This window comes from Schistocerca cancellata, chromosome 1, assembly GCF_023864275.1.
Source record: "Schistocerca cancellata isolate TAMUIC-IGC-003103 chromosome 1, iqSchCanc2.1, whole genome shotgun sequence".
NCBI classification, from domain to species: Eukaryota; Metazoa; Arthropoda; class Insecta; order Orthoptera; family Acrididae; genus Schistocerca; species Schistocerca cancellata.
In genome coordinates this window covers 759,780,011-759,804,720 of record NC_064626.1, presented here as the reverse complement: position 1 = coordinate 759,804,720, position 24,710 = coordinate 759,780,011, and the positions used below count along the sequence as shown (strand labels likewise).

The window sequence follows — 24,710 nt, the reverse complement described above, 5'->3', positions numbered from 1 at the left end:
TGCAATCGGCGAATCAGCACTCGCATCGCTGTGACGAGAGAGCGGCTCATAGAGAAGCGAGAGAAATGCAGGGCCGTACGCGAGGCAGTTTCAAGCACGGAAACCGGGCGAAAAATGTCATACTATAGTCTATTTTTAGCGACTTTCAGTTTATATCCGCAGCTAAAATTTTGCATCCTATCTTTCTTCAAAGTTGACTAACGATATGAGAAAAATGAACACTGGTTCGACATGACATGTCCAACCATTCCTTTGTGAATATGGTCCACAAGTGCCGGCTCGAGTGGCCGAGCGGTTCTAGGCGCTACATTCGGGAACCGCGCGACCGCTACGGTCGCAGGTTCGAATCCTGCCTCGGGCATGGATGTGTGTGATGTCCTTAGATTAGTTAGGTTTATGTAGTTCTAAGTTCTAGGGTACTGATGATCTCAGCAGTTAAGTTCAAATGGTTCAAATGGCTCTGAGCACTATGGGACTTAACTGCTGAGGTCATCAGTCCCCTAGAACTTAGAACTACTTAAACCTAACTAATCTAAGGACATCACACACACCCATGCCCGAGGCAGGATTCGAACCTGCGACCGTAGCGGTCCCGCGGTTCCAGACTGTAGCGCCTAGAACCGCACGGCCACACCGGCCGGCTCAGCAGTTAAGTCCCATAGTGCTCAGAGCCATTTGAACCATTTGATCCACAAGTGCCTCAAATGTTCCGAGCTATTCGGTAGACGTAGTATGAAGAGCAAAGCATCTCATGTGTTGTATTTGCGCCTGAAGACGTATATTCAGTGATTTGTGTATCAGCTGTGAATTTGCATGTTGCTGACTTGAGGTTAAAAAAGTAATGAATCTTAATACTTTCTTTCGCTTTTCTGCTTCATAGTACCAAAACCAACTATGTCGCGTTGTTAGAATGGGCAGATTAATGACCCACAACACCTTTCCACGACGAAGCAGATATGCATTCGTTTTATGCAGAGCAGTCACTGCGTGGAAATACAGCCTACATAACATTAATTCTCTCATTCCGTTGTTATGGCCTGCAGTTCGAAGACAGGTTTGATGTAGTTATCCATTCTGTCCTCCTGCGCAAGTGTGTTCACCTCTTCGTAACTACTGCGACCTACATCCACTTGATCATGTTTATTGTCCTCACACTTCCTTTCATTACTAAATTAACTAGTTCTTGATATGTGTCCTACCAACCTAACCCTTAGTTTTAACTATGTTTGCCAAATAGATCTTTTATTCCCGATTCGATTGAGTGCCTTTTTATTAAATATGCGAAATACCCATCTAACCTTCAACATTTTCTATATCCCTACATTTTAAAACCTTATATTTTCTTCCTGTCTGTGCTGTTTATCATCTGCGTTCCAATTCCATATAAAGCTACATTCCGCGAAAATTCTTTCAGAAAACAATTTATAATATTTAAATTAATTTTTTGAAAATCATCAACTGATCCACCATCTTTATGTCACTTTATTAAGGGTCGATTAAGTGCCATAGTAAAATTATTGCACCAACTTATGAAATTTCAAAACTTTTTAAAAACTTTGAATCATCGCCTCCTTAAAATAACATAAAGTTAAATTTATATGCAATGTTAACATTTTAATTCTTTCAGACAAGCTGTTATTACTACTGCCAGTCTGCGCTTTTTACTTCTGCCGTCGCCACTATTTTGCTAACCACAGAGCAAAACTCATTTACTATCTTCAGCGTCTCATTTTCTAATCTCATTCCCTCAGCATCGCCTGATTTACCTCTAGTACACTTCATTTGCTTGTTTTGATTTTATTTATGTTCGTCTTATTAAACTCTTTTTTCAAGACATCATCCATTCCACACATCTGCTCTTCTGTGTCCTTTACCGTCTATGGCAAAATTACAGCGTCATCAACAAAGTTTAATTTCTTTATTTCTGCTACTTGAATTTTAATTCTCTTGCCATATTTCGCTTTTGGTTTCTTTTACTGCTTGCCAAATGCACAGGGAAACATGGGGAATAGGTTATAAAGGCTTCTAACTCGCTTCTCAAATACTGCTTCCCTTTAATGTCCTCAGACTCTTACATCTGTAGTATGGTTTCTATATTTTGTAGAATATTTCGCTACGTATATTTTGTCCCTGATAACTTCTGAAATTTGAAGAGTGTATTCTAGTCAACATTGTCAAAAGCTCTTTCCAAAACTATAAGTAGTTTAATTGTGAGATTGTTTTTCAGGACCTGTCTTCCAAGATTAGGCATCAGGCGGAACAAGAGTAACTTCCCACTTATTAGCAGTTTAATTTTGTCAATTTAAAATAAATCATACATCGAACTGGAGATAAACCAACCTAATTTTTCTTACAGATTTTCACGTTGCGCACCTTTAGTTATACAGCACCCGACACTTTGGTTAACAAGTCCGGATTAGTGGAAGCAATAGCTTCTGAAATTCTGTGTCTCAGCTCTGCCAAATCATTAGCTAGTGACGGAACGTAGAGACAATTTTTATAAAGCTTCAAATGAAAAAAATCGCATGGCGTGAGGTCAGGTGAACGTGGAAGCCTGCGGGAAAGAACTGTATCGTATTGACCATTGCGGCCATTCCAGTGGTCAGGGACTTCGACGTTCAACCACCTTAGTACAAAGAGCTGCCAATGGGGAGGGGGCTCCATTGTGCTGCCAGATGAAATTTTCAGGTTGGCCTTCCAGTTGTGGAGAGAGCCAGTCTTGCAACATATTCAGACAAGCTACCCCCTTTTACGGTGGCTTAAGTGAGATAAAAAAAAATAGTCCTTACACCTTGACGTCGGGACCAAGCACGGAAAACGTTTAATTTCTGGAATCTCTTTTATACTGTACAAGTTAATGAGAATGTTCTGACCCCCAGATACGAACATTATGGGTATTTACGAGGCTTATCCGAAAAGTAAGTACAGTTTTGGAAAAAAACACATAAAACTTTTTTCAAAACAAAAATTTATTTTTACAAGTAGAGTATAACTTAAACAAATTTTCTATAAAGTTGACACCATTGGCGCTTCAGTCTGGCACCCCGCTGCTGCTACGGTCGCAGGTTCGAATCCTGCCTCGGGAATGGATATGTGTGATGTCCTTAGGTTAGTTAGGTTTAAGTAGTTCTAAGTCTAGGGGACTGATGAGCTCAGATGTTAAGTCCCATAGTGCTCAGAGCCATTCTTTTGACACAATTGGTCAGACATTTGTCATGGCGGGAAACCAACGTTCCTATGCTTCTTCACAAAAAGATGCTGGCAATGAAGACAGCCTCTTCTGAAAACCATTTTTCGTGTCATCATCGCTGTCAAAATGCCTTCTTCCCAAGTCACGCTTCAAGTTCAAGCACAAGTGATAGAAGGTGCGAGATCGGAGCTCTGTGACGTGGAGTGCTCAGTCAAGGCATTGTGTTGCCTCTTAACAACGCAGATCTCCATTCTGCTGGTGTCAAAACCTTATTCAGCAATGCAGTTGGATCACCCGCCACACAGCCTCGATCTCTCACGTTCTGACTACCACTTGTTCTTGGACCTGAAGCGTGATTTTGCAGAAAGGCGTTTTGACATCAATGACGGCGCAAAAATCGGGGTCAGCAGTCACTGGCGGCTTCTTTCTATGACGAGTGGATAGAAAAGTTGGTTTCCTGCTATGACTGTTGTCTGAAACATGGTGGCAACTATGTAGAAAAATGGTTTAATATATGCTCTATCTTTGATTTGAAAAATATGTTTTTATGACATTTTTTTCCAAAACGGTACTTACTTTCTGGACATGCTTCGTACCTTCCCACTTAGATGAAAAGTTGTGTCGTCACTGAACGTCGACAAGTCAAGAAAGTTATCTTCCCTCTGCAACAATTCACTTGCAGAGTTATAACGTATACCACAGTCACCTGGCTTTAAAGCATATAAAAACTGCAGCCGATATGGACACATGTGTAAAAGTTTTCTTAAAATCTTCCACACTGTTGTCTTTGGCAACTGAAATTCAAGACTTACTTTCTGAACAGACTTCTTACGACGATGAAAATAAGATGCTCTCATACGGTCAACGTCTTCTTTAGAAACTTAAAGTCATTCCGATATTTTCCCTTTACACGCACATCTAGCCGTTTCAGATTGATGATAACATCGGCGGATATTTTTGCCACCTGAAGGATCACAATTAATCTTAAACGAAACGCGCGTTCAACTGAAATTAGAGATTTACTCTCAGCAAACTGCAGAACAGAAACGTTTTACACTCAGGAGTCACCATTTTACGTACGTGGCGCTGCAAGCGGGAAAACAGCAAAGAGGTACTCGCGCATGCGCTTATCCAAAACTCGTTTGACTTACTCTTTAATTGTGTCCTCGAACCAACATTCTACAACACTTACAGTCGATACTGTCAAAATTTATAACTGGAATGTTCTTTTAGGGACTATACTACAAAGTTAGGACAGGACGATATAGAACAAGTTAGTGCTCTTAAATATCTGAGAAGCAATATTACGGACGACATGAGATGCAATAAGGAGGTGAAAACACGTACAGCAATGTCAAGGAGGCAGTGAATAAGAAGAGGAGACTTCTATGTGGGTGCACGGGCAGGGGCCTGAGGAAGAGACTGGCGTAGTGCCGCATATGTAGCGTGGCATTATACGGAGCTGACACATGCATACTGTGAAAAGAGGAAGAAAGACGAACAGAAGCATTTGAGATACGGATTTGGAGGAGGACGAAAGGGATAAAAGGGATAAAATTGGTAGACAAAGTGAGAAATGAACAGGCGTTGAGAAGAGTGGAGAAAGAGAGATAAATTTTGAAGTACATTACTGATTCCCAAAGATGATAATGCACAAATAAAACTGAAAATGGGCCTTTAACCCGAAACCTACGTTGTGCAGTAACAAGGCAAAAAACAGTGTCTGTTTAGCTAATTTGCAATGTGTCAGCAAGAACCCACAGTTGATTCAACTAAAATGATAAATTTCAAAGGTAATCAGGAAGAGGAAACATAATTACCTTGGACACTTGATGAGAAGTGATCGTTGACTAGTGGATGCTTTGGAAGGAACTGTGAATGGAAGAAGAAGGAAAAGAAGAAGAGCACGCAGAAGATACCAGATGGTGGATAGCATAAGACAGGAAACAATTATGACAAAACGAAGAGGGTAGCAAATGACAAGACTGCATGGAGAGCTACATGTGAACACCTGATGATGATGATGATGGACACCCTGTATATTGTTGCGTTGATTATGTGGGATACGTTAACACTGCTTCCGGACTGAGGAGGAGAGCACCTTGTGACAAGTTGACTGTCTGAGTCTGCCGGTGCGGCATGTTCGAGATTCATAATTTTTAGGGCACTGCCCGTAAAAGGCAGAGATACGCGTTCGAATCTCGGTCCACCACACAACATTGTCACGTGTAATCGACATTCCGCAGTTCGGTTAGCAGACATGGCCTCGTGGGTGTAGGGTACAGCCAGGCAGCAAGTTGCGAGCTTTTCTGAGGGCGCGTCCCGCTTGGCAGTGTCTCTGGCGAGCTATTCTCACTGCACGGGGCGCCACGGAATTCCGCGCCACACAACTGTGGCCTGGCCGATACAGGAGAGTGCGTTTATACCACCATCGCTTACGATACGCGTGGCTGTTTTCGCGCGTGAAGCTCGTGGAACATCTCTGGCATCCCCAGCCCCACTGGAATGAACACAAACGTCATGTGCACAGACTTGTTAACAATTAACAGTGACACTTGACTAGGAGCAATTGCCGTGGCTCGACTCCGCTGTGTACCCATGTGAAGATTCGTCCCCCTGACGTTTCCGCACGGTTTTTTTGTTCACTTTTATCTGCTTAGTCTGCAAACACATTCAAATATTAGCGTTTCTCCAAAGTCCGAAGTCATATCTACTCTTTCCGAAGCACGCATCTCTAAATATAATTTCAAGTTACGGATAATAGCTGAATTGCAAAGAATATGACCCTGCAAACTCCTGTTATTCGTCCTTTCCTCTCCAGCCTGCAGCAGATACGCCGTCATAGATCCGCAATATGCGTTTCAGAACAACAGCAACATTTCATATCACGCATCAAAAGAACATTTTTGTAATAACATCAGTAAAATAGGTACAAGGTTTTGTATATTCATTAATAATTTATTACTACCAAACTGCCAACTGCAATGCTGCATAGTTAGAAGCTATTACCAGAATTAATTTTCAGAATGGATATTGTTTATAAAAATCAACGCACATTTACACACTCATCCACTTTTTCGAAAAACCCTATATATATATATATGGATTTTCGACTCACTGCTTTAGAACTATTACCACTGGAGAGCAAAGAGTATAAATCGTCATTAACCTTAAAACTAATGTTGAGTCAGGATCTTTTTCTAAATCTAGGAGACATGTTATCATTACTAAAAATGAGAGCATATTAAAAAACTGCGGAATTACGGTTACCATTTATATTGTGAACTCAATAGCACACTTTTTTTTTTTTTTTTTTTTGCTGTTACTTCACTGTGAAGGAAAAAATAGCAGGATAATAATTATTAACGCCGTCTAGGTCATCAAAACAATGCGAATTCTGCTGATCGAACAACATCGCACGTGCACTGGATGTGTAACCAGAATATGGAAACAAATCTCAATCGGCAATCGAAATTTATACTTTCTATGCGCCCCTAAAACAATCCGTGCGAATTTCGTCTTTCTTTTCATAGGGCCGTAACTAAGTCATTCTTTCTCGATTATGAAATCTGCAGTACTGTTTCACATAAAAAGGTCGTGTCTCAATGACCTTTTACGGCAAAAACAAGAGAGAAAATCATCCTACTCATAACGGTATTCCGAAATACATAATAAGAGACGCATTTCAGTAAACGTGCACTATTCGTTTGAGTATCTGAAATTCACTTTCATCTGTAACTTCCGTGAGGCAATGAGAGAGGACCCTAACGACTTCTCCTCCGGAATTCCTCGGACGTTAGTGAATGTACAGCAAGTCCTCGGAGAGCCGAATTACTCGTACAGTTTTCAGCAATGGTTTTCTAACCCTCTGTATCTTCGACGATGGTCTAATAAAAGCAAACCAAAGACATAGGGAAAATTTCTGTCGTCAAAAAAGTCATATATTCCGTAGAACTGCCCTCAAAGTAAACTAAAGGAAACTTGCAGTTTAATATTTAGTCAACATTGAGATTAGTTGGTCGAGAATCTAGAAGTAAGCCGGCCATGGTCTTACTGAAGCAATCGCGTAAAATGCTTGTGCCATCTCGCTCGGTGGCAAAACCAGAAAGAGATGTGATAGTACTGTGTATTCAGAGCCTTCCGGTGTGGCACTAATAGGTGCTCTCCATACACTGAAGGAAGGTGGGCGTAATCGATGCGTTCGGAAGATCCAGGTTTTGTTAGTAGCCGGGAAAACATTACCCAGATTTTATACAGAAATGTTAAGTTTTGTGTGGTGAAGCGAATCGAGATAAATTCTCTACCAAAAGCCCAGAAGATTTGTCGGTGTTGTGGAACATCAAGCTTACGGTCATTGCAATGAGACAACATAGATGACCTCCAGCACTTTGGACACTGTGATACAGATACACTTTCTGCTGTACAGATCCGTAATAAGGAGATCCTCAAGAATGTAGACCATGTCATCATATTACATTTAGACATGTACTGGGAGGTAGCCTCTTATAAGTTTTGCATATATAGTGTGTCTTTTCCAAGTTATGTGGCAAATAAATGGTTAGGAATCATCTACTGACGTCCAAGAAGATTTCATTGTGTGATATTTCTAAAGTTGCGCGTGGACTGCTATTTATTGCAATGTTCGTACCATCTGCAAACAAAACAGAATTGGCTTCTGGTAACGCTGCTGCTAAAAGGTCAAAAAGTATGAGCCCTAATATGGAACCTTGTGGGACACCATATATAATTAGTTCCGGGCTGTCACTGTAAAACGAAACTGCGGCTTAGCTCCAGCAGAAAGAGATTCAGGACAGTCACTGTGGACATAATGATACTGCATAGTAAAGAAAGATGATGATATGTGTTCATTCGAGAAATGATGGTCTACTTTGCTTGGATTCGTGCGAAAGTGGTCAGATGTAACTGGGCCATCATACAATGAATGCTTTCACGACCGGATGGTACTGTTGTTGATAGTTCTTCCGGGTTATATGGCCGTGGTCCATGGAATACTTCTATTCCTAACGTTTCGTCCAATACTATGTTGGACATCCTCAGAGGTATGGCAGGACTCAACAGGACCAGCCGAACGTCTGAGGATGTCCAACGTAGTATTGGACTAAACGTTAGAAATAGAAGTATTCCATGGACCACGGCCATATAACCCGGAAGAATTATCAACAACAGAACTGGGCCATTTTGTGCAACACTGCAGGGTTTTGCGACTGGTGCCATTGGAGATAAATACTCTGCCAATAGTGTAGAAGATTGTTGTACGGTAGAACATCGAGATGGTGGACTTGCAATGAGACCGCATGTATGACCACCTGTGCGCTGGACAGAGAATGTAAAGCTAGAGGACCGGGTCTTGACTGCAAGACCTTGCACCCCGGCTTCGATAGAATCATTTGCAGAACCCTCATTGCGGAGATCCTCGAAAGTGAGGGAAAGCTGATGACGACCGGCCATAGATGTAGTGTGTTGATCTGAGAGGTGGTGGCCTACGCGAACTGGAAGCGTGCGAAAGTGGTGAGGCGTATGGCGGCGGGCCCGGGCGGCCGACCGGCAGTCCGGCCGCCCCCCGCCGCCCGCCCCCCGCCGCTGCCGGGAATACCGCCGCCCTCGGCCGCCGCCGCCGCCGCCGCCGCCCCCGGCGCGGCCCGTATTTGGGCGGGGTGCGCGCGCAGCGCCGCCTCCCCACTGCCTTGTTTGGGCGACGGCTATTCCTGTCGGCGCGCCCCTCCCCCGGCACGGGGCATATAGTCGCCGCCGCCGCCCGCCGCTCCCACTCGCTGCCAGAAGCTGCGCACCGGAGGACCCGCCGGCCGAGTCGTCACACTTCCCACAGGGTACGTACAGTGCAGTGCCGACGACCCGCAGTGACTCCTCGAGTGCGACGGCTCGAACGCTCTCGTGTGCCTCCGGGGTTCTGTTAACTCAGTGCCAGGTCAGCAATCCGACAGTTTCGGAAAGTTTTAAGAGTCTTAACATTTCATCGCCGTCGACTTCATTACAGACCGAAGAACGGCTCACTTGTACAAGGAAGGGGGAAAGTAAATCTAAAGTGTTCTTCTAGAGAGAATCATCGTAACATTAGCCGGAAGTGATATACGAAAGTCGTGCAAAATCCGACAAGTGGCCGGGGACTCGAACCCCGCTTCCTCCAAAGCTTAATCCAATTTGTGAAAGTCTCGGACACAGCCTGTGGTTGGTCCTACGACTATCCTTCCGCTCAGCTTAACTTTCAGATGTGCCAAATCTTATTTCTGTGTTAAAAGTGCTAAGCAGTACAGATTTTCTGATCATACATTGACCGTTGCTTGGCCCTGATTTGCTACAGAGTTTCTTTCAGTTTCGAAGAGGACGGTCGTTCGACGTCTAGCAAAGTGCAAAAATCGACTGGCACGTTGATGTGTCCATCACTTTATAATGGACTGCTGAAACTACTCGCCAGTCCTCTAAACTTAGACAAGACGCTCAGCGAGGTCGAGTCAAGTTTATGTCGGAAATGTAAATAGTTTAATACACAGCTCGAATATTGTAATTAGTACCCAGCAGTTCTCAAATGTGTATAGGGGCGTGCAGTTTTGAAAATAACATACTTAGGACTACCAGCAAGTTGGGAGACTCAATACATCGTGGAAACTGTGGGCATGCCGTCCAGGAGAATGTGAAAAAGCGAGGCTGATCGAATTCTAATGAACGATCAATGTTTTTGATACCAAAACGAATGTAAACTATCCTTTCAACAAAATGGAGCTACCGTTTCCCTGGTATACATGTTTTATCAGTGAAGATGCGCAGTCTCTGATTATATCGTACTTCATGGGGAAAAGTTTCACTTAACACAGGAATAAATCATTCGTTTCAGCAGATGTAGGAATTAAATAAATTTCAGTTTTCACGACCTGACACTCCAGTAAGGAGCAGCAGATGGCTCCTGATGTGTCTGGGAGTATCGATTCTCATGGACATCACGAAATACCTTTCGATTTTAAGGTGCAATGCTTCCCTGACGCACCAATAATGGAACGAGCCACACGTTTCTTATGTTTCCTCCGTGTTCTGACCATCGCAATCATAGCGATGCCTGTGTATTAGCCTCATAGTATGTTTTGGTGTTGCCTGTTCAGCGTCAGGACATAGCATGAAAATAATAGTCGTCCATGAGTTAGTAGTTATAGAACACTGCGTGAAAGTAGGTCAAAAGCTATTGTAAGTTTAAATGACATAACAAGATGATAAAGCGAGTGAAGTTAGTAGCTACTGGTTGTTGTTCCTTTAATTTTACTATTGTGAAAGCTTTACGTCAATGTTGGGCCTGTAACAGGCACCATCCCTGCATTGAGCCTGAAGTGATCTGTGGGAAAATTAACTCACGATGGACGAACTGATATCTGAATGCAGTTTATCTCGAATGCCAGCCTGATGTAAAAGTTGCATAGAAGAGGAAGGTTGTATATGCTTCTCAGATGGGGCGAAGGCAATGAATATTTTGTTCAGAATTTCGATTTTCTTTGGTGTAGTCTGGAACACTGATGCGCCGATTACATTTTATAAATCATAGCCGTATATCACACGTGTGAGGTATTGCGATTCTTTTGGGGTGTTTCGCTTTTGTTTGAATTGTCTTTGCTGATTAAATCATTATTTCTTTCAAGCGGTTAGCGTGGGCTTAATAAGATTTCATCTCAGGGAGGGAGCTGTTGTTACCAGTAATGACGGGCCGGAGCAATTCCCTTGTGAGCACTACGCGATACTGGGAGGAGTTATACAAAGAAGGATCATAAAAGCAGGGAGGGCCGAACAAACTGCGTTACGAAACGAAGGGACATTTCTTTTGTTGTATATGCTATAAGAAGGGGTTTGGTGCACACCAATAAATTACTCCTCAAATTGTACGGCTCTAAAATGTGAACCACCCCGGCGATTATGTTTGTACTAGTGGTGCGATACAAGCTTAGATAGCAAGCTAGAACTTTGACGGTCTAACGTCCGTAAATATGACAGCAAAATTTGTATGAACGTTAGAGCAGTGAACAGAAATATCGTTAACTACGTTTCATTGCAAATAATCAACGACTGGCCACTACTAACAAAATTTTAGAAAGCACATAATCAATCCGTGGGGCAAACTTTTGTAGTCAGCCACTGTGCAGTATCAGATCCTTCTGTTATCAACTCAGCTTGTAGTTCTGTGAGATGCATTTGAGTATTTTACTGTACTGTGTCGTGTTGTGCGACGGGAAACTGCCTGACCGGCCCACTGTGTTGTGTTGCAGAGTAACCAAGCAAAGCCAAGACCGTCAACATGTGCGACGACGACGTTGCTGCGCTCGTGGTGGACAATGGATCCGGTATGTGCAAGGCCGGGTTCGCCGGAGACGACGCTCCCCGCGCCGTCTTCCCATCCATCGTGGGTCGCCCCCGCCACCAGGTAAGTTTGCGAACTCTCACGTACCCGTAAACACAGAGCACCCTCTCACAAAAAAATCCGGAACAGGGCTGGCAGGCTAACTCAGCACTTTCGGGTTTCCCGGAAGACAAAGTCTCACCAGCGATTGTCTATCGCTATATCGGATTAAGACCGGGTTTGGCGGATCAGACGCTTGATACCGAACCGCTCATGTGGAACTGTATATACCATATATACCAAATGTTCCAGCATCTTATCTCTCGATTAGAATTTGTGTTTACGGCGAGCAACAATAAGGTCATCAATAGCCATACGGTTTCTAATGAGAGACGAGTTTTTTTATACGAAATGAAATAATAACAGCAAAAAAGGAAAGCCGAGCAAGCCATTATAAACACAGCAATTTGTAGATGCTTGAAAATCTTGTTGTTCTATTAAAATTACGTTCCAAATGAATAAAAATGTATCTTGTCAGAGATACAGGTGTGAATATGGCGGAACAACAATAAACACGAGGTAGTAGTTTCTATTAACGACAGTTGTTAATAAAATTTGTTGTCGTGTAGATCGCATCAGTTCTGAGTACACCCTCGAGCCTTCGGCAGCCAACTCTGCCATCATTCAGGACGATGAATCACTAATTAATGCAGTTGCGAAAAGGAAATGTGAACATTTTACTAACGATAATCAGAGTATTATTTTTGCGGTTAGAACTGTACCTTCGTTTGCATACCCTTGTGGCAGAGTATCGTGTGCTTTGGGACGCCATTCTTTGTCTTCCCAAGTGCGCACGTGAAGTGGTTCAAATGGCTCTGAGCACTATGGGACTTAACGTCTGAGGGCATCAGTCTCCTAGAACTTGGAACTACTTAAACCTAACTAACCTAAGGACATCACACACATCCATGCCCGAGGCAGGATTCGAACCTGAGACCGTAGCGGTCGCGCGGTTCCAGACTGAAGCGCCTAGAACCGCTCGGCCACACCCGCCGGCTGCGCACGTGATCTCGCAACAATGTAACCTCTCCTTTGAACACCATCACACAAGTTAGAGGACTTTCGTATTCACATTGAGACTATAATTGTTTAACCAAAAGAAAAATATTGATTTCACACCTTATGTTCTCAGACGAAAAAAGTGTAGTTAAAAGTCCTTCCTGGCACAGATACACCAAAACGATAATAATCATCCTCCTCTCGCGTATGTCTGTTTTCGGTCAGATTCGGACGTGAGAAAGAAAGGTAATTTTGTATAGAGAGAAGTTCAGTGAAAATGCTAGTTCAGAGCTACGCCTAACACATAACTTTGTTATTTCAAGTGAGCAAACCCGAAAACCGTCACTGTCGGGATGTACTTTGCGTTTTTAGTTGAAAGCATGAAAATCAGTTTCTTAATCATTCGAATCTACCTGAAATTTTTTACTGATTGTTACCATTCCATCCTAATAACATCTGCAGTATCTGGTCTGGTAATGGTGAAATTCCTTTATAAGTGATTTTAACTGCCACAACGAACACATTGTTCGCCCCCGGTAGCTGAATAATTACCGGCACGGTGGCTCAGCGTGTTCGGCCAGAGAGCTGGTTGGTCCCTGCAATAAAAAAAACAACAAACTAAACGGGTGTATTACGATGCCCGCCCCGAGCAGATACAACGAACGAAAGCGAACAAAATGAGATTTAAAGAAAAAAAAAAGATCAGCGCGACAGAATGTCAATCCTAAGGGCCCGGGTTCGATTCCCGGCAGGGTCGGAAATTTTCTCTGCTCAGGGACTGGGTGTTGTGTTGTCCTAATCATCATCATTCCACCCCCATCGACGCGCAAATCGCCGAAGTGGCGTCAAATCGAAAGACTTACACCCGGTGAACGGTCTATCCGACGGGAGGCCCTAGTCACAAAACATTTACGTTTTACAGAACACTTTTTTTCAAAGCCTCTGTCAAAGTTTCTGGTGCATTTGTTACTACGCCGTCGCCGTTTGCAACAGACACTTACCATTTTCTTCTCTCCCTACAGGGTGTGATGGTGGGTATGGGTCAAAAGGACAGCTATGTGGGTGATGAGGCCCAGTCCAAGAGAGGTATCTTGACCCTGAAGTACCCCATCGAGCACGGCATCATCACCAACTGGGATGACATGGAGAAGATCTGGCATCACACCTTCTACAACGAGCTGCGAGTCGCTCCTGAGGAGCACCCCATCCTGCTGACGGAGGCTCCCCTCAACCCCAAGGCCAACCGTGAGAAGATGACGCAGATCATGTTTGAGACCTTCAACGCCCCCGCCATGTACGTCGCCATCCAGGCCGTGCTCTCCCTGTACGCCTCCGGTCGTACCACCGGTATTGTGCTCGACTCCGGAGATGGTGTCTCCCACACCGTCCCCATCTATGAAGGTAACTATCGAGCTCCTTACGATAACTTCAGCAACACAGACAGCGAAAATCTTTTCCGCGAAGCTTCCTACTTTACGCAGCAGCAGTAGTTTTTATCTGTCTCTCCTGAAGGTTTCACTCGCGATTGTCTTACTTATGACGAGCATAATTAGTGACTGAAGGCTTTTTCAAGAAATTTAATGCGGGCCTCTGGTCTCTGAAATAGCAACGACTGAGATGTCTGATCTTGCAACTGCGAGTAGTTTTGTACGTAGACCACTTTAGGTCGCTTGTCTTGTTGTGAAAAGAGGTCATGTTGGTATTTTCATACAACAAAGCTGTTCTTCCATGACCGAATCGCGAGAACTACGTTTCTCAGTTAAAATAACAAAGTGGCTATAGCATAATGGTAACGCTATACACTTTGTATTATGTGATTGTTTGGCAGCCTTTTCGATGCAGAACCCGGACTTTTGTTGCTCATTTTCGTGTTAGACGTAAGACATCTACTGCAATACGTAAATGTACTGACGTAACCTTACTGTTGTAGCCTCGAATGTGGTCCTAACGTACCGAAGCTAGTACGTGAGCGAATTTACGCCAAAGTAAATATTTAAAAGATAAGAAAAACATATAAGAAAAAGGATGGAAAGAGAAAAACGATGTATGTGTTGCTAGATGATAGAGCGTAGGCTTCCATACGTTGCTATTGTTACCGTGTGGAACATTGTTCAACCCAAGACTGTTTATCTGTAATTGAGACTCTGAAAGCGTATGTTTCCGAGTCTGAGATAGGCTACCATTTTCTCTTCTACTCAATGATCACAGCAGTGAGCATCTTACGCATCGTTTTCCCATGATTCACTGTTGCTGTGACAATTGATTGGCAAAACTAGTGCCTTGTAAGAGATTCATAACTTTGATTGTACTCAATTACGACTGCAAAATTTTATTGAGCGCCCAGGCTAGCAATATAACGGTAAATTTTGGGATGGCTTCGAACCTAGCATTTTCAGAATAATATTGCGGTTCGTGCCCCAGTATAGAAGCATTTAAAATTCCCAAATCTCTTCACGTTAATGATAGAAAATTGAGATCTTCTCCTAAGACAATTAATAGGGTCCTTGACGAATAGCCACACACGAAAAGTACTTGGGGAATGTTTCTACCCTTCCCCTCACACCCACAGCCAGCAAATTCTGCTGGAAGCATCGTAATAAAGAAAGGGGAGTTATGCCCATTTATTCGACCTTCCTAACTTCAATGCCTCAGTCGAATACTACGACCCAGCTTCCTTCGCCTACTAACAAATACTGAATAGACAGTGGTAATGAGTAACAGTGTAGGAACACTCTGACTGTTATCTCTTTGAAGAGACAGAACGACCTGCACAGCATTGTCTTAGTTACATTTGATGGGTGGAAGGAATGTCAGTGTTTGTGTTCCTTTGAGAGAGAAACAATTATTATGCTAGGAATCGGCGATGCCCTTGTGGGAGGAATTATTCACCTGAAGTGACTTGTAGAAACTACAGGGAACCTTATCCAGCATGGCAGGACGACGTTTTGAAACCCGCTCTTCTTGAACACGAGTCTAGTGTTCCAAACGCTGTCTACATCGCTCGCGAAGCTTCGGCTATAGCCCCACCATGTGACAGCAACCAACCTGCCTAGAATGTATGGATTCTAGCAATTCCGTTTATGATTCATGAGGCCAAAGTGGCTTACTGTAGTGGCACCTAATTGTATAACAGTGCTGTCGAATCGAACGTGAGAAGACCACGCGTCGTGTCCATAGAAGGGGTGCTAAAGAGGTGGACACAGATTAGCGCCTGCTTCCCCCCACCTCTCCGACCCACTCCCACCTTCCACCGGCACGAAGCCAAGTTAGTATTGGTGCTGCTAGCGACGCTATATATATAGCCGTTCCCCTGCGCTGTGTATAGCATCCGCCTGAGCCGCCTCTGTTTGTGCGAAGAGGAATAGTGGCACGGTCCTCGACCCCCCTCCCCCACCCCCAGTTTTCCAACTTCATCTCCCGCTTTCCGTTGGAAAATTCCACGTTCCTGATGTAGACGGCGGACGCCTGAAACCCAGGCTATGTCTCGGAATATTGCCTCACACAAAAAGCGAAAATGTTTGTTAGAAGATCTAACAAGAAAAAAATTCAGTCTCTTTGCCTTTCGTTAATGCTGATCTTGAACAGTTGCTGTGGTAGTGTGTGACGCTTTCCAATGACGAGTGAAAACCGCCTACAGTAACGCAATGGAATGTGAACATTAGGGTCTTAGTTACATCAACTGATTTTGTTTGTTTAGTATCGCTGTCTTACGAAGCACTCGTAACTTACAAAAGAGAGAACGGTACATCCAAACACCATTTCTCTCTTGTGCTAGGTCGAAAACTTTTCTGTGTAGGACTTGAAACATAGAAAACTGTTTGTTATTACATACAGAACCTCACACGTGCCAAACATTTTAACAAAATAGTGCTCCATAGTTGCCATATGTCGTTCATGTAACACATGTCATTTTCATTTCTGATTCAGTATTCACAAACATTAAGTAGTTTGCAGCACCGTCATAGTAGTCTTTCTGTCCACAAAATAATAAACATTGCCATAATTCCGTGCCATAGCCACAGAGATAATCTACGACAAGTCGCAGATTAAAATCGGCAATACTGAAGTTTTAACGGAATACTGCCGGCAGTTACGTTTCCACTGGAGACACGTCTTCGCCTAATAGCCCCGGGCAAAGGAAAAAATCGCTCCACTCACTGCTCGTTTTCAACAGCATCCCAGTTTTTGCTTAAAATGCTGTAGGGAAAAGGTCCAAGTCCGTGGCCGTTCTGACCAGCAGCGTACTAAGACCACCTTCCCCGGACACCAGTCCAGAGATTGAATATACTGACTATTGCGTGGTCGTGTGTCTGCAAATAATTTAAGTATAGAAAAATAAAGTTTTCTTTGATACTTAATTTCAAAACTGCAGTATATTCTAAAGAAAGTACCTAACTTCCAACCCTTATATTTACTTTGTCTGTAATGTTTTTTCTATTACATTGTAAATGTAATGTGCCATGCGAGTACGGTTTCACAGTTTTCGAAATTATTAGGCCGACGTCAATAATATTTTCTCTTGTGTACTTCTTCTACGTCGTTGTTAATGACAGAAATAAATCCAAAAAGTAAAGTTATCCCTTAGAAACTTATCATCCTGAGAATGGTTTCCACAAGCATCCGTGCAGAAGCCGTGGCAAATATGCAAATCACCAACTCAAGTGAGGTTAGAAATTGCAGATGTTATCGGTAAACTTGGTACGGCACCCTAGAATGAAGGGCTCATTACTACCTAGTTCCAGTATTTTGCTGCCGTGTTGGTTTTCATACCATTTAAAGACTTGGGACGGCACGCGCGCTTCTTACCATATAAGGAGAGTGGAGGGGACGGCATAAGAATAGTCTTTGGGCCTGGGGAGAGAGGAGTAAATTTAGCCGATGCGCTGTGTGGCGGGTCTGCCTAGCTCGCAGGGGCGCTGCTCGTCCTCCGAGTCGCGCTAATGCTTTTTATATTTACTTCACCGCCCGACGAACTGTACTGCCGCAAAAAATAACGCCAGCTGACTTGCAGTGGTTCTCACTCTTTACAACCACGGCGGATGAAATACTACACTTTCTTAACGGTAACGACAGTCAATTTCAATCACTGTAAACATATATACAACAAGCACCACATTCGCCCACTACTACTGATTCATTAGTCCGTGATCGATACTTTGAATTCACTACTTACGTTCGACTTGTACTGAAATACAAAGCAAGTTTAGGATTTAATATCGCTATTGCTAACTTTATTGATAGTTTTGAAGCTGCGGTAATAGACTTCCTTGCTTTTTATGATTTTTTTTCTCTGCGTTTTTAAATAAGGGGAGCAGAGAGAACTCACGGTCTTTCAAAGACGAAAACGACGGCTCCGTTGTTTCCCGTTGGTCTGAGAGTCCAGACAATATTTGTGAGCAACGGCTGTTACCTGTAAAGCAAAACATCAAGACTATTGCTGCTTCAGTAGCTACAGAATGGCAAAGAAAGTAACTACTGACATACCATCATACCCACTGTTTGACTTTCCCAGCCTTTTTCTCTCAATCACACCATCCAGTTACATCTTGTTATCCTAGAGGAACTCACGTAGTGCTCGATTGAGATTTTACGAGATACAGGAGCAGTTCAGACTTAATACCACATCGCAGACCCAACATTTCACACGCAAATGCCGGTTCAGTCGTTTTCTTGTATTACACGAGTTGCTGTCAGACTTTTAATCCTGTAATTACGTTACGGCGAAAGTTTAACATGAGGTGATTTACAAATTAGTTTTATTTCTGTTTTCCAACTTCAGTTTTGACCAAGACATGTTTCTACTTGAAAAAATTACAGCTTCCCAGACTGTGCTACGGTGCATCTAACGTGAGTGTGCTCTTGCTTTCAGGTTATGCCCTGCCCCACGCCATCCTGCGTCTGGACTTGGCTGGCCGCGACCTGACGGACTACCTGATGAAGATCCTGACTGAGCGTGGTTACAGCTTCACCACCACGGGTACGTAACCACCAGCCTCCTTCGCTGCCATTTCTCATCCAGAATTCACTCCTTCATCTGTCATTAGTCGGAAAACTTTTAAATTTGAACGAATGACTTTTTAGTAAATGGTACCACAGAGTTTCGCTTCAATAGTGGGGACGAGAAACAAAAAATAATATGGGTTTTTCTTTACTCACTAGCTTCGTAGCGGGAATATTTGCAATTTATCCTGGAGAACCACAAATACAGCATCACACATATCATCAGATACTGCAAACGTGCGGAAACCGATGTTCTCAAACAAAAACACACAAAAGCCAAGTTATTGTGGGAGGATCAGTAAGGTTCAAAAATAGTCTGGGATATTTGAGAGAGGTATATACTAAGTGCTGCACATACACTTTAGCCGGAAGAAAAGACAGGTACCACACACAAAACAAAGAGTGTTTTCCTATGTTCTGCTTTCTCAAAGCACGTCATTTTGTTTGTACGAGATTGAAGTGCAATGCAGCTTTGTAGAAGGCACTTTTGCACGAGTATAATGAAAAAATAATTTCATTTGTCGATGTTCTAAGAAAATCCAGCCATTCTGTCCTGATAAATTCAATGTTACTCTTTCACACAAAGCAAGAAAAATGGGTAATTCATAATGCTGGCCCCAAAACAACAGTACGACTGAAATCACAGAGCACGTAATGTGGTTTCGTACTGCCCTAATTTCGGAAGGGGAACTGTTCGTCTACCAAGCTAAAGAACCCCTGCACAGAAGCGAAAACTCCGTCGGTACGTAGGGACCGATTTGCTCGCCCTGGAGTTGCAAGTCGTAATGCCTCAATTTGTTCCCCTACAGCTGAGCGAGAAATCGTCCGTGACATCAAGGAGAAGCTGTGCTACGTCGCCCTGGACTTCGAGCAGGAAATGGCAACCGCCGCCGCCTCCACCTCCCTGGAGAAGTCCTACGAGTTGCCTGACGGTCAGGTCATCACCATCGGCAACGAGCGTTTCCGCTGCCCTGAGGCTCTCTTCCAGCCTTCCTTCCTGGGTATGGAATCGTGCGGTATCCACGAGACCGTCTACAACTCCATCATGAAGTGCGACGTCGACATCAGGAAGGACCTGTACGCCAACAACGTCCTCAGCGGTGGCACCACCATGTACCCTGGTATCGCTGACAGGATGCAGAAGGAAATCACTGCCCTTGCCCCATCAACCATCAAGATCAAGATCATTGCTCCCCCTGAGAGGAAGTACTCCGTCTGGATCGGTGGCTCCATCCTGGCCTCCCTGTCCACCTTCCAGCAGATGTGGATCTCAAAGCAGGAGTACGACGAGTCCGGCCCTGGAATCGTCCACCGCAAGTGCTTCTAAGCCCGAGGCTCGCAAGACTGACACGTGAGGGGGCACTGGCACCGCCAAGCACGAGCGAGAAGGATAAAGAGGTAGCAAGGAGAAGATGATTGTACAAAAATAAGCAAAACATGTTCGTATATGTAACGATGTAACAACTACCTTTTTGACTGCCATCGTCACTATTGAAATTAAAAGCAGTTCTATGCAATATCCACCATAAAACCAAAGTAATTTTTATTCTTGCACAAAGATCAACATTTACATCAAAGTTCTCTAATTTGTGCTATTTTTTTAAGAATAAATCTTTGTATGCACACCTACAATACTTGTCTGTGTTTTTTCATTTTCCAACAATCTCTCTTTTTGTTAGCACATTACTTCCAGTGGAATGAGCAGAACAAAAAATTTCTCCAAAAGCAGAAATCTTCCTGTCTTTTTCCTCGATTATCCCACTACACAGCTACCTAAATCCTCTCTCCGTCTGCTCTTTTAGTAGTGAGGCTCAGCTAATATTATAACGTATTACTTCGTGACTTAGAACCGAGGATGAATGTAAAAAAATGTCTGGAAACTGATATGCAAAGAACCAGCAACAACATCCATCGAAGAATCGTCGAAAGAATACTAAAGCTGAAAATAAAATGGATATTATAATTTACTGAAGATTTTTCGTTTATAGAGATTACGACACTACAAATTATAAGTTATACTGAGACATTATATAAGTACATGACTTGATCGTACTATCACTCAAAGTATTTTCAAAAAAAATTTTCAATGGATGCTAGTATCTGTTACAAAAACGACAGAATGAGGTAGGAACTAGGTGCAATTAAATACACATTGCTATTACCATGAGGCAAGAATAAACACTATGGGTACACAGGAATCTCTCGGTTACCATTATATTATTGATCCCTACTTTACACTGACATAATGCTGTGGACGAGTTAAGTTCTTCGTCTTACAAGCTGTTCTGTAGAACTTTAAATTCACTCTTAGCTATTTGGATAGATAAAAGCAGAAATATGGTCACTACAGCGTTCGCATAGTTTAACTTCCCTATAATAATATAAAGGACACACTGGTCCATCAAAATAATATGGGACGTATTTCTTTGACGAGGGCAAATGTGGCGTCATCAGAATCTTGTTACACTTTTCTCATTGAAGTGTCGGCTGTTATACGCAATTCCCTTAGCAATTTTCGGTGGACTTCATCTGATACGAATTAATTGAGCCTTCTGATTCCCCTTATGGCAGTTTCTGACACAACCCGATTTGGTTGCGCATAAAATTTGATATCGTGGTTACACTCCGTGTAGTTGCAGCCCAAACAACGACTGTCATAATAACTGATTACCGTAACGCCAGGTACCACTTGGTAGAAAAGTGTAATTTTTACATTTCCGCAAACTGACGTTGAGGGGTCGTAGGCGCAGTATTGTAATTTTTACAGAGCACTCTAATATCTACGTATAGTTAAGCCAGCTTTCGACTTCTCAGCTCAAGTTATTTATGCCATATAGAAACCTTAGAGAAACCTACATCTTACTAGTTATCGTGGGAGGGGGCTGGGCGAGGAGAGAGGGTGATGGGGGGAAGGAGTTGAGACAGTGAGGAGCCAAAGCTCTGTAAAACTGAAACAGCAGCAAGAGGTAGAGGGTAACAGCGACGGCTGAGTTTGCATTGCTCTGTCAATGCGCTACTGAAAAATATTTCAGCCCCTCATTTATCAGCTATGTAAACCTCCAGATCACACTTGACACTAGCGATAGTTGATGACGCAGATTTCTTCAGGCACACGGTGGGGTGGAGACCTGCAATCGTTATGCCAGATAATTGATGGCTGCGGCGCCCTTGAGAGGCAGCTCCTCAAATAACAAGGTAATTCAGAACACAGGCACAAATTATTGAGGCCACTGGGCCTCCCACGGTGGTCTAATAAATATAGTTCTCTAGTGCGAACTAATTTTGGAGCTGACTAGAGAGGATTATTTGTGGCTAACGAAAATAGTACAGCGCCAAAAAACAGCGTTACTGAGGCCAGATAGCATCAGAAGACTATATGTTTATTTAAAGCGACGAAGCCTGCACGAAATACACTGTCAGTGGAATGCGAAATAACTATTGTAAAATTTTCTATGTGAATTAGAAGCTACTGTTTGACACTGGCCAAGAACCGTTTGGTGCTATGTGCAGAAATCTTAGCTACTACGAGAGCTTCTTACTACTGGATGGTGCTAATCAGGATACTCAGCTTGGAGTGAGAGGTGTTTACTGAGATGTGTACTACCTGCGTACAGAAAGATATGGAAAAGATGACACGTTTTGGGGACAGCCTCGAGGACTTAACAATCCCGGGAGGGTGCAATCAGGCTGCAGTTTAACGTCCTGTTAACGTCGGCGTCAAGAGACGGAGTATAACGCAGAGGGGCTAGAGTAAGACAGCAAGTCAGGTCATAACCTTGTCGAAGGATCCACACCAGCATTTGCCTGAAACGATTTACGCAAACCACGGAAACCGAAAACCGAATGGTCTGAACGGGATACGAATCTCTTTCCGCATGAATACGACTCCAGTGGTGTATCCTCGCGTCACCTTGAAATCGCACCACATGCGATTACAGCAGACATGCGCTGGCATTGCGTGCAAGGATAACAACATACAATAGGCTGAGGTCGGTGTAGTAATTTCATTTTTCAAACCAACACTCACTGTTTTAGGAGGAAACGGCTATATATTATAAACAGAGACTCTATTACTGCTATTAGAAACTGTCAGGGATGGCAAAGAAATCTTTACTTTTGCTCCGATCGGCAGTACAATATCATCATTTTTGAAAGTGAGTTGTCAAGTGGAAAGGCGTTTAAGCCGTCATTCTCTCCGCGCTCCTTGGAAGGGGAACAAACCTTAATGTGTTATACAACACTAACAAGGGGACCGCGCCTACTTGTCAGTACCAATTCCGTCCAATATCGTATATGCAGGGCTTGGCTAGAAATGAAAGTGACAGCAATTGGGACTCTAGATGGCCAACGGTTTACAAAAATATAGCGTTTTTGGCGCGGCCGAGAGAGGCACGAGGCATTTACGCTAGCTAACTCCCAGGCAACAGTTGGCGAAGCGGAAAAAGAACAGAACGGTAACCCGAGGGTCGTGAAGTCAGTCCCTATGGAAATGCTTTTGTATTTCCAGTTTCTACGCTACTGACATTGCAAAATAAACCGAAATAATGCTAAATATAATGTATTTATTAATAACCCATAAAAGGCATGAAAAAGGAAGTTCAACGTAAATTTGGAACGGCAAATAAATTTTCTGCGAGGTTTTGTAATCCGTACACGAGAAATTCGTATACAAAATTAGGTACATTTATACTTTTGTTATTTTGCAGTTGATGGTTTACGCGTGCTGGGGTGATGTTCATCGTAAAAACAGGGAGAGCAGTAATTTTCTTAGGATGTTATATAAACACCGCATTTTTGCAGTTACATGTCGGTTTTAAAGTTTCAGTAGAAAAACACATTTAACATCCATACAAGTTTCTCTCTCTCTCCTAGCACATTGTAGCAGCAGACCACGCGTAACACATCATTCACCAAATATTGGCTATGTTATGTATTTGGATGCAGTTTTCTCGGGAAGGGATTTCTTTTTCTGTCTCTATGAGAGAAATTTGGAAGATTTTTGATCAAATTCTTTACATTACGACAAAAATTGACATCGCAGTGTTGCACAAGGGAGTGCATTTGGGAGGGCGGGGGGCGGTGAGTTTGGGAAATCACTGTAATACTGCAATCCTCTATCATCTTGAAAACTCTCGTCGTGTAATTGTGGACTTATTTGCCCTCCCGACGGGTTAATGAACACAAGAAATTTGTTCTCCTGCACGCAAGGCGTCATGACATGTAAAAAAAAAAAAGAAAAAAGTATCTATATTTTGCAACGTGCTCATCCGCCAAACCTGCCTCCTATTAAAATAGTAATAGACAATATAGTGAACATTATTTCAGTTTAAGTAATGTAAAAAATGTAAAGAAAAAAGTTTCCGCGTAGGGATTCAACCGCACGACTCTCGGACAGATGTTCTGTACTATTTCTGCTGCGCCATCCGCTGCCTGAGTACTACGTTATCACAAAAGGCTCATGCCTCGGCCAGTCGGGCCACAAACGCTATTTTTTTCTTACACTTGGCCATCTATAGCTCCCACTTTTGTCACTTTCATTTTCGGCCAGACCAAGTATATACCATAAATGTGTGCCACATAGGTGATGGCGGCTGGTCCCGGCGGAGGTTCGAGCCCTCAAAATGGTTCAAATGGCTCTGAGCACTATGGGACTTAACTTCCAAGGTCATCAGTCCCCTAGAACTTAGAACTACTTAAACCTAACTAACCTAAGGACATCACACACATCCATGCCCGAGGCAAGATTCGAACCTGCGACTGTAGCGGTTGCGCGGATCCAGATTGTAGCGCCTAGAACCGCTCGGGCCCGCATCTCGTGGTCGTGCGGTAGCGTTCTCGCTTCCCACGCCTGGGTTCCCGGGTTCGATTCCCGGCGGGGTCAGGGATTTTCTCTGCCTCGTGATGGCTGGGTGTTGTGTGCTGTCCTTAGGTTCGTTAGGTTTAAGTAGTTCTAAGTTCTAGAGGACTGATGACCATAGATGTTAAGTCCCATAGTGCTCGGAGCCATTTGAACCGCTCGGCCACCTCGGCCGGCTTCGAGTCCTCCCTCGGGCATCTCGGGCATGGGTGTGTGTGCTTGTCCTTACGATAATTTAGGTAATTTAGGTT

The 24,710-nt window shown here is 43.4% G+C and overlaps 1 protein-coding gene across 1 annotated transcript; it reads left to right on the top strand.

Moving 5' to 3' along the window:
- Positions 1-8,882: 8,882 nt before the first annotated feature.
- Positions 8,883-20,234, top strand: LOC126186331 (actin, muscle). The gene is made up of 5 exons (XM_049928200.1): positions 8,883-9,039; positions 11,473-11,627; positions 13,625-14,003; positions 18,472-18,579; positions 19,412-20,234. The coding sequence occupies exons 2-5, from the start codon at positions 11,502-11,504 to the stop codon at positions 19,927-19,929; spliced, it is 1,131 nt and encodes a 376-aa protein (XP_049784157.1). The 5' UTR covers positions 8,883-9,039; positions 11,473-11,501; the 3' UTR covers positions 19,930-20,234.
- Positions 20,235-24,710: the final 4,476 nt, after the last annotated feature.